The 17,142-nt window shown below is 43.5% G+C and overlaps 1 protein-coding gene across 1 annotated transcript in view; it reads right to left on the reverse strand.

Annotated features, from left to right (window-relative positions):
• The window catches only part of LOC307247444 (phospholipid-transporting ATPase ABCA1), a gene marked incomplete at both ends in the record, with an annotated part of 207,431 nt that overhangs the window by 109,251 nt on the left and 81,038 nt on the right, over positions 1-17,142 (reverse strand). Inside the window, 6 exons of the mRNA XM_080023597.1 lie at positions 160-270; positions 434-482; positions 5,331-5,533; positions 9,501-9,579; positions 11,272-11,486; positions 16,865-17,002. Coding sequence (XP_079879723.1) covers positions 160-270; positions 434-482; positions 5,331-5,533; positions 9,501-9,579; positions 11,272-11,486; positions 16,865-17,002 — 795 coding nt within the window. The remainder of the gene's footprint in view (positions 1-159; positions 271-433; positions 483-5,330; positions 5,534-9,500; positions 9,580-11,271; positions 11,487-16,864; positions 17,003-17,142) is intronic.

Here is a 17,142-nt window from a genome sequence, read left to right on the forward strand (position 1 = left end):
ACAGTTATGCATGTTTTGTCAGGCTTTTAGTTGTTAACAGGATTGTGCTATTGTATTGTGGGATTATTTCATTGTAAAAAATGTTGCTGTGGCAGAAAACCAGGTTTAAAAAAATAAAACAAAAAAAGAAGAAGAAGAAGAAGAAGTGGAATCTCTTGCCACTGATTCTGGGGCGTGGTTCGGGGCCCGGGCAGGCGTTGGCGATGCTGTTCCGCTTGGAGTCCCTGGAACTCCTCTTCCAGTCCCGCAACAACGGCTCATTGGGCGCCGCTGTAGTAGCAGGAGTAGCAGAGCGAGGACACTTTTGTCGTTTTTGGGAATGACCCAATTCCCGGTTATAAATAAATAACAATGGGACAGAAAAACAACCCGACACCGTGCAGGGTGCAATTTCAAATAGATGAGATTTTCAGAACGATAGGAATCCCATTACCTTGTATATCGACATCCACTCCGGTATCCTCAGCGACTTTTAGAAATATCTGTGGAATGAAACAAATGATCTAACACCCAACAGATTATTATGTGATCTAATTAACCAGCAAGCGAAATACCTTGAAATTAGAGATGGCACTGGTGCGACGCAACAAAAGGTTAGAGCAGACATTGGAGCGGGAAAAAAGCGCCGATATCATAACGTTGAGAGTCTGCCATGGCAACCGCATAATATCATTGGCTTAAACGCTCTAATTTTGCACACATACGCACTTTATGTATTTTTGTAGCGAGGTTAAATGACACAAAGCAGCAGTTTTGTACGAGTCGGGGGGCATCGGTAGTTGCCGAGTTTGCCGAGTTAAATGGAACCATGCCACTTATATTAGATCTACGAGCCGTAATTTAAGAGTTTGTCGCGATTTTGGTTGCCGTGCTCCAGGCTTGCGGGAGACGCCGCACCGGGAAACTGTAGAGATTTGTTCCATGTAAAAGCGGAAAATCAAATCAAATCAAATAAATACATCTACAAACAAAAACACACTATTTTGTTCATTTTTGTTTGTTGTGGGATGGAGCAGGAAGAAATCAGTGACGAGCTGACGTCAGCTCGCGCGGAGCGCTGAGAAAATCTTGGGAAACGGGGCCTTCAGAGCGGCCGGGAAGCCTGAGCCTTTTGTCGACAGACATTACTTTGTTTTTGTTTTAATTCGTTTACCTCATTATTTGACACTTTGGCCACGTCTAATATCAACATCCCACATTGGAACAATATATATATATATGACAGAAAAATCCCCGCTAAGACAAGATGTATTTCTTCAGCAACAACTTTTCAGCATCAATCAAAATAGCGTTTTTAAACTTGTGACTCTGACTTATAAACCGAAACCAGAGGCCATATTTGTCATATCCTCCAGTTCCAAATGTCGCTCGCGCTGCGGCATCGACACCTTTACAGCAGATTGTTTTTCCCGTCGGACTTAGGGGGATGTGACAGCCTGCTCCGGATCCCTCGGCTCCGGCTGTCAGGAGGTTGTCAAGGTGCCCTTGAGCAGGACGTCTAAACCCTGAACTGGGCTGTTTACCGCCTCGCGGGGCTGGGAAACTGTGGAGAACTTCGAGCGGCGGTGGAAGTGGAAGGTGGACGGAAAAAGTGCGATGGCTTGTATAAACGTATGAGCTCTGTTCCAAGGCCTCGGCTATCCTTGCTTAAACGTCTGGGATACGGACAAATCTGCAATCACTCGCATTCAGATGGACTGAAATGGTCTGAATCTCAGTCATTTCATTTAAATGGAGTTAGGTTAGCGTAGCGTAGCCTCCAGGCCATGGAGTCTTGGTGAAGAAGACACATTAAGGACAATGAAGAGAACAAAGAAAATGTAGAAGAAGAGGAAGTAAAACAGGAAAAAGCAAGAATACCTCTTCCGGACCCCCTGCCCCAGTACCTCCTCCAGACACCCTCCAGCAACCCCTCCAGACCCCCTGCCCCAGTACCTCTTCCAGACCCCCTGCCCCAGTACCTCCTCCAGACCCCCTGTCCCAGTACCTCCTCCTGAACTTCCTCCAGACCCCGTGTCCCAGTACCTCCTCCAGACAGCCTGTCCCCAAAAAATTGGCAGTTAAAGCTTTTGACATACTAAATCTAGCTTTATTAAACATTAGGTTCTGGTGAGAATTTTATTTTATTTTTTTTTATCAATTACTTTATTATCAAGCACAACCTTGATTCGATGTTCTTAACTGAAACTTGGTCAGACCAGGATAACGGTGCAGCTGTTCTTATTGAGTCGCCCCTGCCCAACTTCAGTTTTATGAGTGAAGCTATCACGCATAAGAAAGGAGGTTGAGTGGCTATCTTGTCTAGTGTCCCTTAAGGGAAAGCAGATATCTTCATGAAATTGTGTTTCATTTGAATATGTGGCTCTTCAGTTGAATTCCTCGTCTCGAGCTATGTTCCTAAATATTTACAGGCCATCTGAATACTGTTCAACCTTTTTTGATGCCCTTGCACAACTGCCGTCTATGATCTGTGTTGACTTTGACTGTGGAGTTATTGTGGGTGATTTTAACAACCGTGTTGACAACCCCCAGGACAAAAGGGACCAAAGAACTATGTTGTGCTCTTCATAACTACGGACTGACTCAGCATGTGACGGAGCAGACACACCAGAAGGGCCACACCCTGGGCTTAATCATTTCCAGGGGTCTGAACATTTCTAAGGAGGTGGTCGGTGACTGATGTTGCTCTCTCTGATCATTCCTGTGTTTCCTGAATGTACTGTCTCCGTGACACAAATGTTCAAACAGAGGTAATCGCAAAATGGTATATCACGGAAAACACCAGTGAAATATTTATTCAGGCTCTCTCCTCTCCACCCGCCCTCTCTTGGGTCTCAGTCAATGAGCTCGTAGATAATTTCCATTCTAAAATTACAAATGTTATTGATGCCATTGCATCCACTACGGTGAAGGTGGTCCCTGGGAAGAAAATAACTCTGGTAAGTAAGAGTAAGAATAGAAAGGAAAAAAAAAAAAAAAAAGTGTAAAAAAGCCGAACGCAGGTGGCGAAAAACAAATCTCCGCATTCATTATCACATCATATAAAAAGAGACTTGGCATTTATAATTTGGAACTGACTGGCGCCTCCTTCGCTGACATCATCGCCAAAAAACAAAATGCACGGGCCTTGTTTGCTGCTGTAGACAGGCTAACAAACCCTCCTGTGTCAGCAGCCCCTGAACTGACATCCACCCGGGCCTGCAATGATTACACCTCCTTCACCGACAAAATTAAGAAGATTTGACGGGCAGTCAGTTCTGCCATATCAGGTACACGATGTGTGCTGTCCATGTGTCACTGAAAATCAATTCAAATACCATCACACAATTTGATCGGATCAACCACAAAAACTTGAAGGACATGATACAACATCTTAACTCCCCTCGCTGCCTTGACACCTTGATATTCTGCCGACAGGCTTCTTCAAAAATGTTCCAAATTGCATGGCCTCAGATCTTCCGCAAATTGTTGACGCATCTCTTCTCTTAGGTTTCTTCCCACGGCCCTGACAACTGCCGTCATCAAGCCGCTCTTAAAAAAGAACAACCTAGACACCTCACTAATGAGCAATTATAGGCTCATATCAAACCTCCCGCGTTTAGGTAAACTTGTTGAAAAGGCTTATTCTCAACGGCTGAACAGTTTTTTGGCACCACACCACTGTTTCGATGTCTTCCAGCCAGGCTTTGACCGCACAACAGCACTGAGACTGACTTCAGTGACATTACATCGACCGACTGGTACTTTCTGGCACAGTACTAAGCTGGTTTTAATCCCACTGAAAGGACAGGGACCACTTTGTGTCTGCTGGTAATTACACATCCGAGTGGACAAAAATGACATGTGGAGTTCCCCACGGCTCCATTCTGGGGCCTGTTCTGTTTAACATCGACATGCTCCCACTGGCTGAGATTATGGAAAACGACTAAATGTTACCGTCATTAAACCGAGGACACAGAAATCGACGTAGCCATATCACCAGGGGACTATGGCCCAATACAGTCACTGAGCCAGTGCACCGAACAAATCAACGACTGGATGTGGCAGAATTTCCTCCAGTTAAACAAAGACAAACTGAAGTAATAAGTAATTACTTCAGTTTGTCTTCGTTTAATTGGAGGAAATTCTGCGGTTTTTGGAGCCAAGGAAGAAGGATTAAAAGTCAGCGCTCAGCTTCAATCGCTAATGTTAAAAGGCACAAACCAAGCCAGAAATCTTGGTTTTGTGATGGAGTCGGACTCAGTTTCAACAGCCACATTAAGACGATTACAAAGTCAGCCCACTATCACCTTGAGAATACATCAAGGATTAGATTTTGGAATAACCTGCCCATGCATTTATCTTTAGCAGACTACACGACTGTAGCGGTGTCTTTACAGGTCTCCCTGAAAGATCCATCAGACAGCTGCGGTTGATTGAGAACGCTGCTGCTGGAGTCCTCACTAAGACCAAGAAAGTGGATCAGATCACTCCAGTTCTCAGAGCTTTACACTGGCTCCCTGTCCGTCAAAGAACTGATTTCAAAATACTACCTTCCGCTACGTTATGGGCTCTCAGGTCGTCTGGGACAGGTTTGCTTTTCATCCCAGAGTCAAATACTAAACACGGAGAAGCAGCGTTGAGTTTTCATGCATCACATATCTGGAACAAAATCCCAGAAAACTGTTGCAACTCTCTCCTCTTTCAAATCAAGGCTGAAGATTTCTGTTTGCCGCTGCCTTTTACCAAACCAAATATTCATTTCTCGCACTGCAACTTTTATGACTTGATGTTATGCATTCTATGTATTCTATTTTTTAACTTTATACTGTGTTCTTTCCTTTTACAACATATTTATTTTGCACTTTGTCTGAATGCTTCTGATGATTTATGTAACACACTCGCTTTGAATTTCCTTGTTGAGGAAATGGCAACAAGTGGCTTCGAGCGCACTGTATTATAACGGCTTTCTTTCAGATAACTGAACGATCTCCAGACCGGTTCTCTGGGGCTAGGATATATATAATAGGCAAGACAATTGTCAACAAAGAGTCAAACAAAGTTTATTCGATTAATTTCTTGCACGGCACTGTAACTTTTAGCTGTCTATGTATTTTTTTTTACCTGATGCATTCTGTCCTTTTATAATGTGTTTCTTTTGCGCTTTGATTTCTTTCTTTCAATGTTTAATGTCAAGCACTTTTAATTGCCTTGTTGTTGAAATGTGCTATATAAATAAACTTGGCTTAGCTCCTCCAGACTCCACCCCCAGTAACTCCTCCAGACCCCCCCTGTACCTTCTCCAGATCCTCCACCCACCAGTAGCCCCTCCAGCCCGCTCGCCCCAGTACCTCCTCCAGGGTGGTGTCGGAGATGCCGTAGCTGGTGAGGCCGTGCTCAGACATCTCCAGGTCAAGCTCCTTGAAGAGGAGCGCAAAGGTCCCATCCGTGGCCCCGCTGTAGGGCAGGATGAAGGTCACCTCTTGGCCGATGCTCTCCAGGAACACGGCGTTCGGGATGTGGCGACGCACCAGCTTGCCCACCGAAGCCACCTCTGGACAGAGGGAGGGAGGGAAAAAATACATTTTAGTAGAACCAAACATGGAGAAGAACCAACCAAGATGGCAAAGAACCAACTGCGTTTTTAGAACAACCGACCAGGTTTTAGAACAACCGACCAAGATGCAGAGGAACCTGCAAGTTTTACAATCAACCACGTTTTTCGAAAAACCAACCAAGTTTAAGGCGATCGAACCAAGATGCAGAAGAACCGGCAATTTTAGAACCAACCATGTTTTCAGAGAACCAACCAAGATGCCGAAGAACCAACTACGTTTTTAGAAAAACTAACCAAGTTTTAGAAGATCCCACCAAGACGCAGAAGAACCAAGTTTTAGAACCAATCATGTTTTAAAGAACCAACCACGCCAACGTTTTAGAAGAACCAACACAGTTTTAGAAGAACGTTGCATGCTTCCCAACTTCGCAACCACCCAGTGGCTGCTGGTTGCCAAAACTGACAAAATGGTTGCTGAATTTGAATCAATTTATAGTTGAGTGATATGAGGGCCGTTGGGACTGCTCACGTCAAATTGCTCACCGATTATTCCTTAGGTTCTGTTTCGTCTTTAAATGCTTATAAATATATATTATATACCAATAAGTATATATAAGAGCAAATATTTTAATCATTTTGCTTAACTAGAGTCATTTTGTGTCAGGGTGTTTTTAATTTTATTGAAGTAAAAGGTTTGAGAACTTCTTCCACCACTGTTCAGTAGCAGATGGATGACAGGACTCAATGGATCAGGAATCAATCACATACTGTATGGAGAACCTGATATCCATCCATCCATCTGTCCATCCATCCATCTGTCCATCCATCCATCTGTCCACCCATCATTATGTCCATCCATCCATCAGCCCATCAATCCGTTCGTCCGTCCATCGTCCATCAGTCGAGCCATATGTAGATCCATCCATACGTCCGTCCGTCCACCCATCAGCCCATCATCCCGTCCGTCCATCTGTCCGTCTCAGGGTCACACCACAACCCTGCAGGCGTTCATAGTCCCCAATTAACCCAACCTTCATGTTTTCTGGAGGAGGGAGGGACCTGAACGCCTGGAGGAATCAACCAATAACATGTGGAGAGCATGAGTCTCTGGAGCTCAAGGTGATCACCTTGATCAGGTTTCCTCACCAAAGCCTCATGAATTATCATATTTATGTGGGGATGGTAGCTCAGGAGGTAGAGCTGGTGGTCTAGTGATCTAAAGGTTGCTGGTTGGATCCCAGGCTCCTCCTGCTAGCATGCTGTAGTGTCCTTGAGCAAGACACTTAACCCCTTATTGCTCCTGATGGCTGCGTCCGTCGGTGTTTGAACAATTGTAGGTGGCTTTGGATAAAAGCGTCTGCTAAATGCAATGTAAGACTTTAATGTCCAAAACCAAACCTATATTTAGACGGCGACGTTGACACAGTGGAAACCAAATGTAACCTCCATGTCTGAATACGCAAAGGCTGTAACGTTTTTTTTCGTAATCTGAGCTGAAAATATAATAATTAAATAAAATATAAAAAAAAATCAATTATAATAATAATGAAATTATAAAGATTAAAGAAAATTACAACAATTGAATTGAATATGTATATGGTGACATATTTTATAATCTTAGCTTAAAAAAGTAAAAATAAAGAAAATGGAATATAAATTAAAGAATAATAAAGAGAAATATTGAATAACAATAAAATTAACATCACAATGTAATTATCAAAATAAATAATAATAACAATCATAATAATAATAATAATAATAGATGAAAATAGAATAAAAATGTAATAAAAAATCCAAACAAAAATTTAACAATTGAGTCTTGACATGTGTATACATTACACATTAAATAACACCGGAAAAAGTGCTGCGTTTTGCAGCGTGACGCGCTGACCTTTCAGCAGCGGAATGGACCAGAATAGACGACGGCTCAACTATTGATCCAGAAGCTGATTGGTAATCACTGCAGCTCAACCAAGCAGAGCCACGGCTCCTCACACCAAAACGACGACACCGTGGAAGCGTGTGTGTGTGTGTGTGTGTGTGTGTGTGTGTGTGTGTGTGTGTGTGTGTGTGTGTGTGTGTGTGTGTGTGTGTGTGTGTGTGTGTAATGGTGCTGTAATGAAGAGAAATGGACCTTCACTGGGATGGTATAGTTCCATTTTCCATTTCATATCTGAGCATCATGTGGCAGCACTATTATTATTATTAGGGTGTCAAGCCCCGACCCTGTTATTCTACGCTGTATTGGTATTGTTCCGCGACTTTTCCTCGAGCTCCATGTTCCTCCCTTTTTTTTACTTAATTCAGCACATTCATAGACATTGGTCCCAATAGTCAATTTCATAGAATTGTATGAAAAACAATCTTTTGAAATCTCCTCCAAGGCCATTTGCCCAAAACCGACTTTGCCCAATTCCTTGCACTCCCACTTTTTAAAATTATCCGTAGAGTTTTGAAACTGTAGACAATATGGCCGTCTCGGACCGAAAACACGCTAACACCCGCTAACATCGGGCTTTTGTCTTTCGTGGAAAGGTTGCGATCGGCATTCATTCCCGGGACAAATTACTCTGCATTAGTCACGGGTATTTATCGTTTCCAGCTTCGGTCGGTAGGGATGGAAACATCCCACCTGGGTCGACACGCTCATTGCCGCCACTTTCACGCCGCCATGCGACACGCATTGACGTTCCGGACGTGGTGTAAAATGAAAATGTTTTGGGGGGAAAAAAAAATGCACGAGTCCCAAATTAGGCATAAAAGGCAACGCCGCCGCCAAACCAGTGCTGCCAACTTGGTGATTTTTCAGACCCACCTCGCGACTTTATTTCTGAAAAACGACCAGCAACAAATTTAGCGAGTTATAATATATAGTTGTGTTGTATTGCCATTCATGCATCGTGCTGCTCAGAGTCATCGCAGTCCACGCCTCTTCTGCCAATGTGCGCAGGCAGTGGGTGTGTGGGCGTGGCCAGAGAGCCGCACAGTGTGTCCAACTACCCATCACTGATCTCTATGCCTTTAAATAATTGTAAATATATACTGATTTATAAATAGATTTGCATAAACAATTAGATAGCTCTAGATACATATTTAACTCTATAGTACAGACGCAGTATAGAATAATATTTTCTCAGCTTCTTCTCTGATATGTAAATAGCTGGTTTGAGCTTCTTTCTCCCCCGATCTCTGGATCGGGGTGTTCCAGTAGCTTGTCTTCATGGAAATAGCTTGTTTGATCGTCTCGCTTCCTTTGCAGATAGACCACGTCCCTGTAGTGAGTTTGTTGATTTGGCTAAAGACGTCTCTATCTTCCGTTTACGTGACGTCGGGTGATCTCTCGTGACACAACCACTAAGCTTTATGCAAATGAGCGCATGACATCATCCGGCCACTCTTTGCCAACTTGTGGAGCTAGTGTGAGCTGCTTTCATTTCATCGCCCAATGAATATAAAAAAAATAAAAATAAAATAATAATAAATATTAGAAACACATTGTAAACATGACACCCGGACAGATCGCCCCATTTCCGGCGCAGCGGTGACGTCAAATGTGACACACCACCAAAAAAAAAAAAAAAAAAAAAAAGAAATGGCAGATTCATCCACTGGAAATGGGAAACTTATCAATCCCCTTTTTTTAGCGGGTTTACCCATGTCTAGAAAACCTGCGTATACGGGCAAATTTTGGTGGGAAAACTGTAATACATTCAGTTTGGGTCACCGGAGGAAAAGCCTTTTGATGGCCAGGGGTCATAGGGAGCGCATGTAATGTTCCATCAAATCACACTTTGCACACGACCAAATCTCACATCCTGTTCGTCCGACCATCATGGATTTAGTGCCATTAGTGCCAATAATAATAATAACATTTTTTTTTTAAATAACAATGAAAACAACAAGAAAATAATAATAACAAAAACAACAATAATAACAACAAAAAAAAACAATAGTTATAATGCACCTGAGGGGTCAGAGTTGCTCCAGGCTTGGCTGCCGATGCCGTCGTCTGGACTCGAGCTTCTTGGAGAAAAGTCTTTACCCTGCGAATCACAACTCAATTACAGCGGCCTCACCGCTCTTTTATATTCATAATAATGATTACCGTCCGACTAAAAACACATTATTTCCCAATATAAGAACAGAATAGCGGCCTGTCGCGCACACACCGGGTTATCTACAAACATTCCTTCGAGTCTCACTCATCTGCGGGTCGAACAGACGGCGCTGCAAATGTGAGGAAATTAAAATGCATTGACGTGTTGCGATTAGATCTGAACTATTTCCAGCTCCGTTTTTCAACCCCAGACCTTATTGATATTATTATTATTATATAATTATTAATAAAATGTTAGTTCTGTATTTTGAACGTTTGCCCCATTGGATTGCATGGAAGCCCAGTGAGAAGCGGCAGCAGAGTGCTGAGTTTCCCAGCAGTTGAAGCGTTCAGCGAGGTTGTTGCTACCAGCACGTCGTAAACAACCTAATCCAACATTTTTAAAAATCACAATGCGTGTCCTGGGTTTGAAAAACTCTCAAAATAATCCTTTCTTCTAAATTCCCCAAAAGTGGAACGAGACAACATGGAGCCATTTAATTACCGCGGGGGTCGCCGTTTGGGAAGAAGGGGAGCGAGTACTACCTCCACCGGCAAACAGGTTTGTTTGTTTGTTTGTTTTTCTGTTTGTTTGATTCCTTATTTATTTGGAAACCAGCAACTCCGCCCGCCACAAAGAGCCGCCAGACTGATGCTAATTGCTCCGGGTCCTGCTGGCATCCCAGCGTTTTGTTCATTTGCTCCCATTGATTAAAACTAAGTGGGTGAGGCGCCCATTGGCAAAAGCCCGATGGAGGGATGGAGGGGTGGAGGAGCTGGAGGGATGGAGGATCCCCCCCCTTCCTCTCCTCGGCAACAATTAGCATCCTCCAGCACGAAGGCGCCTGCCAATTCTCCTGCTGAGAAAGACTAAACACAGATCATTACGGGGGGAGGAGGGAGGGCAAGGAAGACAGAAGAGCGGAGGCGGCCATGTTGGATGAAGGGCTGGAGGAAGGATGGAGGTGGCCAAAGTGAAGAGTGAACTAATGTGATTATCATAATAATTATAATGATGATAATAATAATATTAATTATAATAATCGTAAATAACTCCGTTATGGAATCTGCGGTATCAACTCAAGTCTGCCAAGGTGTCTTTGGCTACACCCGCGCAAAAGTAAGAGACTAGAAACAGGAAGTCGCGTCGCCTCCTACAGACACACTTCCTTGAGACACACTTGCAGTGTGTTCAAAAGCTTGGCTCTTTTCAGTGAGCCGCATCATCCAGCTCGCTGAAAAGAGCCGGGTCTTACGGCTCCCAAGCATTTATTTTAATTATGAAAAATTTTGTTCATATTTATTCCACTAAAAAAATATTTATAATGATTAAATGTAACTGGACTCAAAAAGACCTCGTTGAGAAAAAAAAAAAAAAGTGTTTTCTTTACAAATAAAGACCCGATATTCTTATAATTGCATAGCCGTCAGTGCCGAAAAAAATACATGTGTTTAAGTCGAAAATCTAATGGAATCGTAGATTTGGAGAATCACGACACACACACCCTGCCTCAACGTACGGATCTTCCGCCTCAACGTACGGATCTTCCGGTTTTGCTCGCTAGCGGCGAATCGTTCGCGAGAGCCTTGCACCCCTTCGCGACCCCCGCGGGGGACAACGCGGCCTTCTCTTCCCAACCTCTTGGGCCCGGATCCGTCCGGGGCCCCCGCGCTGCGTGGCCATCTTCTCGTCTCCGCCTCGCACCAGGGTCAGGTAGTAGCCGCTGCCGAAGCACTTCTTCAGGAAGAGCGAGGAGCCGCAGCAGCGCAGCCGCCCGTGCGAGATGATGGCGATGCGGTCGCCCAGGATGTCCGCCTCGTCCATGTGGTGCGTGGAGAGGATGATGGTGCGGCCTGGGGAGGACGACAGAGGCCACCGACTTTTCAGCTCCATTTCCCTGCCGGTGCCGCGTCGCGGAGAAACGCCCGTTTTGCGCGCCTCAGACGCTCAGCGTGCGGCTCAGAATTAAGTGCCAAGACGTGGAAATGGAAAAAAAAGATTTATATATATATAAAAAATCCTGATCTTTTCCACGTCCATTCAAAGGCACGCACGCGGGGACACGCTACTTTGGTTTCAAATGAAAGACTTGGCGGCGGGGAAGATGCCGCGAATCAAATTGTCCAAACGAAGCCAATACCACAATCTGTCTCCGCATGGGAGCTTCTCATCTCCTCATCTTATCACTTTTGCGCCCAAAACCGCCGTGTTTTAAAATGAAATTAAATATAAACTCTGCTCAACTCAGCTCCCCTTCCAACGATGAGACATTTTGTTTGATGTATTCAATAGCAGTCGAGAGGTTTTTGTTCTTACGGAGATCAAAATGTAGGCAACGCAATATCCACAGATTACCTTGCTATTACAAACACCTGTACAATTATATGAAAGACCCAACCCCCACCGCAACACAGACATGGATAACATTGGTAAATAAGCGACGACGTGGTAATTTTTCGAGATGTCAGCTGCTTTAGAGCTCATTCTGATTCCATTTTCCTCCCCAGTTCCTCCGTGATTATTTTTGACTCGTTTGGGAGTCGGAGATTCACCCTTTTTCCGGGGTGACTCCAGTCCAGAATCACCGGAAAGATTGGTTCGTTACGAGCGAATCGTTTTCCCGTCGTGCATCGCCAGTCACGTTCAGCTGCTGCAGTAAAGAATCCCAACCAAAAAACCCCAAAAAATTGTGGACCTACTCAGAGTGAACGGCAAGCAGCGCAATTAAATACCCTGAGGTAATAACAATAATATCATTGAAACAATAATAATATCAATGAAACAATAATAATAATAACAATAATTATAATAAAAAATTAATAAATAATAATAATTATTATTATAATAATAATAAATAAAAAATAAAAAGCAAGGACATTTACAGAAGGCTTTTTGACCGACCCGGCTCATTTTGTCCTGATTCACTCAAACTCTCGGTTGATTTTCCCGGGGATTTGTCGCAGCTCTCACAAGCAAAGAGGTGAAACAAACCAATAAACAAATGAAGAAACGTGCACGCCACATAAAACAAACGCGTTTGGTCCGGCGTATGGCCCCTGGAGGCATTTCTGATTTGTGGCGCGTTGCGGCACGTCACCGCAGCGGGCCATTGATCAAAATGGCGTTGAGGGAGGATCAGGCAAATTGGTTGTGTCTACTACGAACGACAAATGGAGAACGGAAATCTGCTTCTTTCTGTTATTTAGGATGCAGAGAGAGACATATATGGATTATTAACGCCTCGTCTCTTTCAGGGAAAGCTGCGATGGACGGTCCCGCAGACTGAGGAGCCGGACTGACGTTAAAATAAGGAATAAAACCTTTTAATAAAATGAAGAAAAACGGATAACTGAGGTTAATGTCATGCAATTCATTGAAAAAAAGAAAATGGATCACCTTCTCTTTATAATATTTTTAGCATAATTATTTATATTCATGAAACTGTTATTATTTAATATTCTGTATATAAAATATGTTGTAAATCGAATAAAATACCGGTGTATACCAAATCAAGATAAAATACTTTTGTTTCTAATTCATTCCAGTCACATTTGCAGGAAAAAAATAAAACATATGTTTTAAAAGAAACTAAATATTTTTTCATATCAAAATTATTCATATTAATTCACAATATAAAAAAATCATCATGATTCAATATATTTTAAGGAAAACGATGTAATGCATGTCATACATAAACATCTACAAATACATATATACTGTAATAAACATAACCCTAACGGACTGTATATTCATTCCCTTGTAGAAATGTCTTCCCTCTATGCATTAAATATACATTTCTTCATTCTTTTCCACGATGACACTCCCTCTTATGCCTCAAAGTAAAACCTCGACACCTTTTCCACTCCAGCAAAACCTGAGAAAGGGCTGAACCTTCAGCGAACGCAGCAACGCTCTTATTTAGCATTTACTGATAATGGAACTGCCTTGAGAACGGCTGCTCTGATGTTGGTGAGATTGCAGTTATTTGTGTGTCCAAATGGCTCCATTATTATTCAATTCATAAAAACCCCCGCCCCCAAAAACCGGCCTTCGTTTTGTTTTCATGTGGAAATATATGTGGTAGAATGTGATTAAAAGCCGCATTGAGCGCCCTCCGCTCTGAAGGAACACACTTCGAAGCCTCGTCTCCATATTTGAACGATTCATGTTCATCCAAATATACAACAGCAGCCAAAACGAAAAGGACAGAAATGGCCCGATACATACCTGAGTATTAATAGACATTGGATATACATCCAACGTGGGATTTTATGAACAATTATTCAATCAATTATCAATTATTACTATTTTATGACTAAATGAACAGTGTGTATAATGACTATGTGTCCATAAAGAGTATAGTATAGTATCTATGGACACTAGAAAGACTCTAAAGATCCTATAAAGACTATAGTATTAAAATACACTATAAAGAGTATACAGACTAGTCTTCATAGACACTATAAAGACTATATAAAGACTACATGTGGACTAAATAGATGATACACTATAAAGACTATATAAAGGCTAAATAGATAATAGTCTTTATCGACACTACAGGTACTCCTCACTTAAGGACCTAACTGTTTAGCGACCTGTCGGTATTGCGCGCTGCCTGCGTGGCGTCTCTGCGTCAGGCGTCTCATCACGCGCCACCGCTCTCAGTCTCAGTCTCCTCCCCGCAGCCCGTCAGTCCTCACAACACTCGCGCTGGCCACGCCCCCTTAGCGTGAAATAACGCGGGTCCTCCCTCAACGGCCTGGTCGTAGGAACGCAACTCGGCCGTTAAGTGGGTGAGGAGTACCTGTATGAAGACTATAAAGAGTAGACTACAGTCTTTATAGACACTATGCAGACTATAAAGAGTAGACTACAGTCTTTATAGACACTATGCAGACTATAAAGATGTGGCAGTTCCGCCGACCACCATTCACCCAAGTGGCGTTCGAGGGCCCACCGGCACAGAGGACAGGGGGGTTGCAAACACCCGTTTATTGTAGAGAGTTGGCCAGTTGGAATTAGCCCAGGAGCAGATAGAAAATGTCAGGTAAGCAGCCACTCTGATCCCAATCACCAAGATCCAGGTCAAGTTTGGCTGCTCAACCCAGACCATCCCCACACCACAATAGACTACAGTGTTTAAAGAAAATAAAGACTATATATACTATAGTCTTTATAGTGTCTACGTGGACTATAGTCTTCATAGACACTGTACAGACAATATAAAGTACTGTGGCAGACCAAGGGACGCGGTCAAGCACCGGCTGCAGACGACAGCATGGCTTCCTTTACCGTGGCCGCCAAGCTGCCTCGAGTGGGCCGAATCAGCACCGCGGGGGGGCGCTGATTCGGCCCACTCGAGGCAGGGAGCTTTCACAGTGTTTGTCTGTCTTGCAGAGGGGATCGGCGCACGGGCCCGTCAGCCGACCAGGAGCCAGAGTGCGGATCGCCATTCCTCCTCCGCCTTCCGCCCAAAGTTATTATCATCAGCATGGTTATTATTTCTACATGCACTCCTCACTTAACGAACGAGTTGCATTCCTATGATCAGGTCGTTGAGCAAATTCGTCGATAAGCGAGGGCCCGCCCTCTTAGCGTTATTTCAGTCTTGGAGATCGCAAACACTAGTGTAGTGAATACTGACAGACGGCAGGAATGAGGCTGAGAACAGTGATGATATGAGATGTATACAGTGTATGTAGTATATATACTGTATATAGTATATAAAGTATATATAGTGTATATAAAGGGTCAAGCGCGATGAGTAGCTTGACGCTGAGACGCAGCGCAACCCTCTGAATGCAAATTTCCAGAGACGGAAACCGGCCTTTTGTAACAGAGGATCATGATGTCACAAAGCGACCTGCTCCTAAAAGTAATCATATGGCCTAACCGTTCTTCTACTTCCCGTAAAATAACGAGTTTTTCACTAATTTCTGCTCTAAATGTACATCGATATAGCTCAAACTCCAACGCCAAGACGTCTTAAAAGTCCCTGTTCTAACGAGACCTCAACCATGTCAGCGCATACTGTGGTTGTCGTGTTCCAGATATTTTAAGTCCCCCCCCGAAAAAAACAAAAAAAAACAAAAAACGCAGATTGAAAAAAGAAAAATCCCATCTCTGCGGGCTGGACCCCTAGTAATTATAGCAATAATAATAATAAAACAATAATATTCAAGATGATTGTTTATATGAATATAAAAACACTGTATGAAAGTGCAAATACAGAGCGTGGGCGGCATTCTGCTGCGCCCCCATCCCTCTGAAAAGACCTTTGATTAGCGAGACCCCCAATTCAGCATTAAACATTTAGGCATCTGTGGGGGGGATTATGCCATTATAATGTCTGCGTCTTGTTCACTGCTGCCAGTGGCGACCGAGGGCCAAAAAGAAAAACAGTGAAAAAGTGACAATTAGAGCGAGGGAAAGTGTTGAAAAGAGAAACATTGACTGGCTCTGGCCGCCTCTTTGGATTTTTACTCTTTATTCGCTTCAATAGCTATCCTTCCACAGCGCAAATTATGTCAATTCCTTTCCGCCCACTGTGACAGCGCCACAAAGAAATGAAAAGCACTTCTCCGGCGAGAGGGTTCGATTTCCTCAAATTGCCCAATTCTCCGCACGCTACTTTTCAGACTCTGCACTTCTGCGTTAACCTTATGAGCGTCTGGAGTTTGGCAAAGTTTGTCATTTACGGCTTCCATGACGAAAAAAAAATGTGGAAGCGCTTTAAACCGCAGTTCAGCTAATGGCCACGAGGTGCCGCCCCAGAAAACGCCAACTCGATGGAAGTCAATGGAAAAAGAAGAAACCTAAGACGAGTGTCCATATGCCAGTTTACTTCTTCTAATGGGATTTGGTTGTAATTTGGAAAACTATAGTCCCTTCAAGAAGCTCTTAAGCCTTAAATATTTAATTGACAGGTCTGTCGTTTGCTTTCCAGCAAGGTGGTTCGCCTTTTTCTTCTGACGACTGTCTGACCCAGCTGGGTTGGCCAGCCGCTGCCAAAATCTAAAAAGCTCTGGCTCCATCTGCCAAGATGGCGGAGAGCGCAAAGCCAGACTCACGGCTTCAAATGGTGTCCTCAGGGAAACGAGCTGGTGGCCTTGCAGATGTACAAAGAAGCTTTGAAATGTGATGTAGCCATGTCGATGCAAAAAACTTTGAATAACAAAATAACAAAGAAAGCGGGAGACTTTAACATTTAGCAGAGCCACAGCTTTTGTACCTTGTTTGTACTTCAGCAGCAGGTCCCAGATGCCCCGGCGCGCGTAGGGGTCCACCCCCGCCGTGGGTTCGTCCAAAATAACAGTTTTGGAGCCTCCGACAAAAGCGATGGCCACCGACAGCTTCCTCTGCATCCCGCCTGTCAAATAAAAACAAAAAACATAATTATCACGGCGTGTTGGATGTTTGAGCAAAGACCCAAAGACCCTACCCCGTTGATCAGATTTTTTAATGGAGCGGATACTTTTTTTTTTTTTCGGTATGTGTTGTAAAATCAGC

Source organism: Zeus faber (genome assembly GCF_960531495.2).
Source record: "Zeus faber genome assembly, chromosome: 22".
Classification (NCBI taxonomy): Eukaryota; Metazoa; Chordata; class Actinopteri; order Zeiformes; family Zeidae; genus Zeus; species Zeus faber.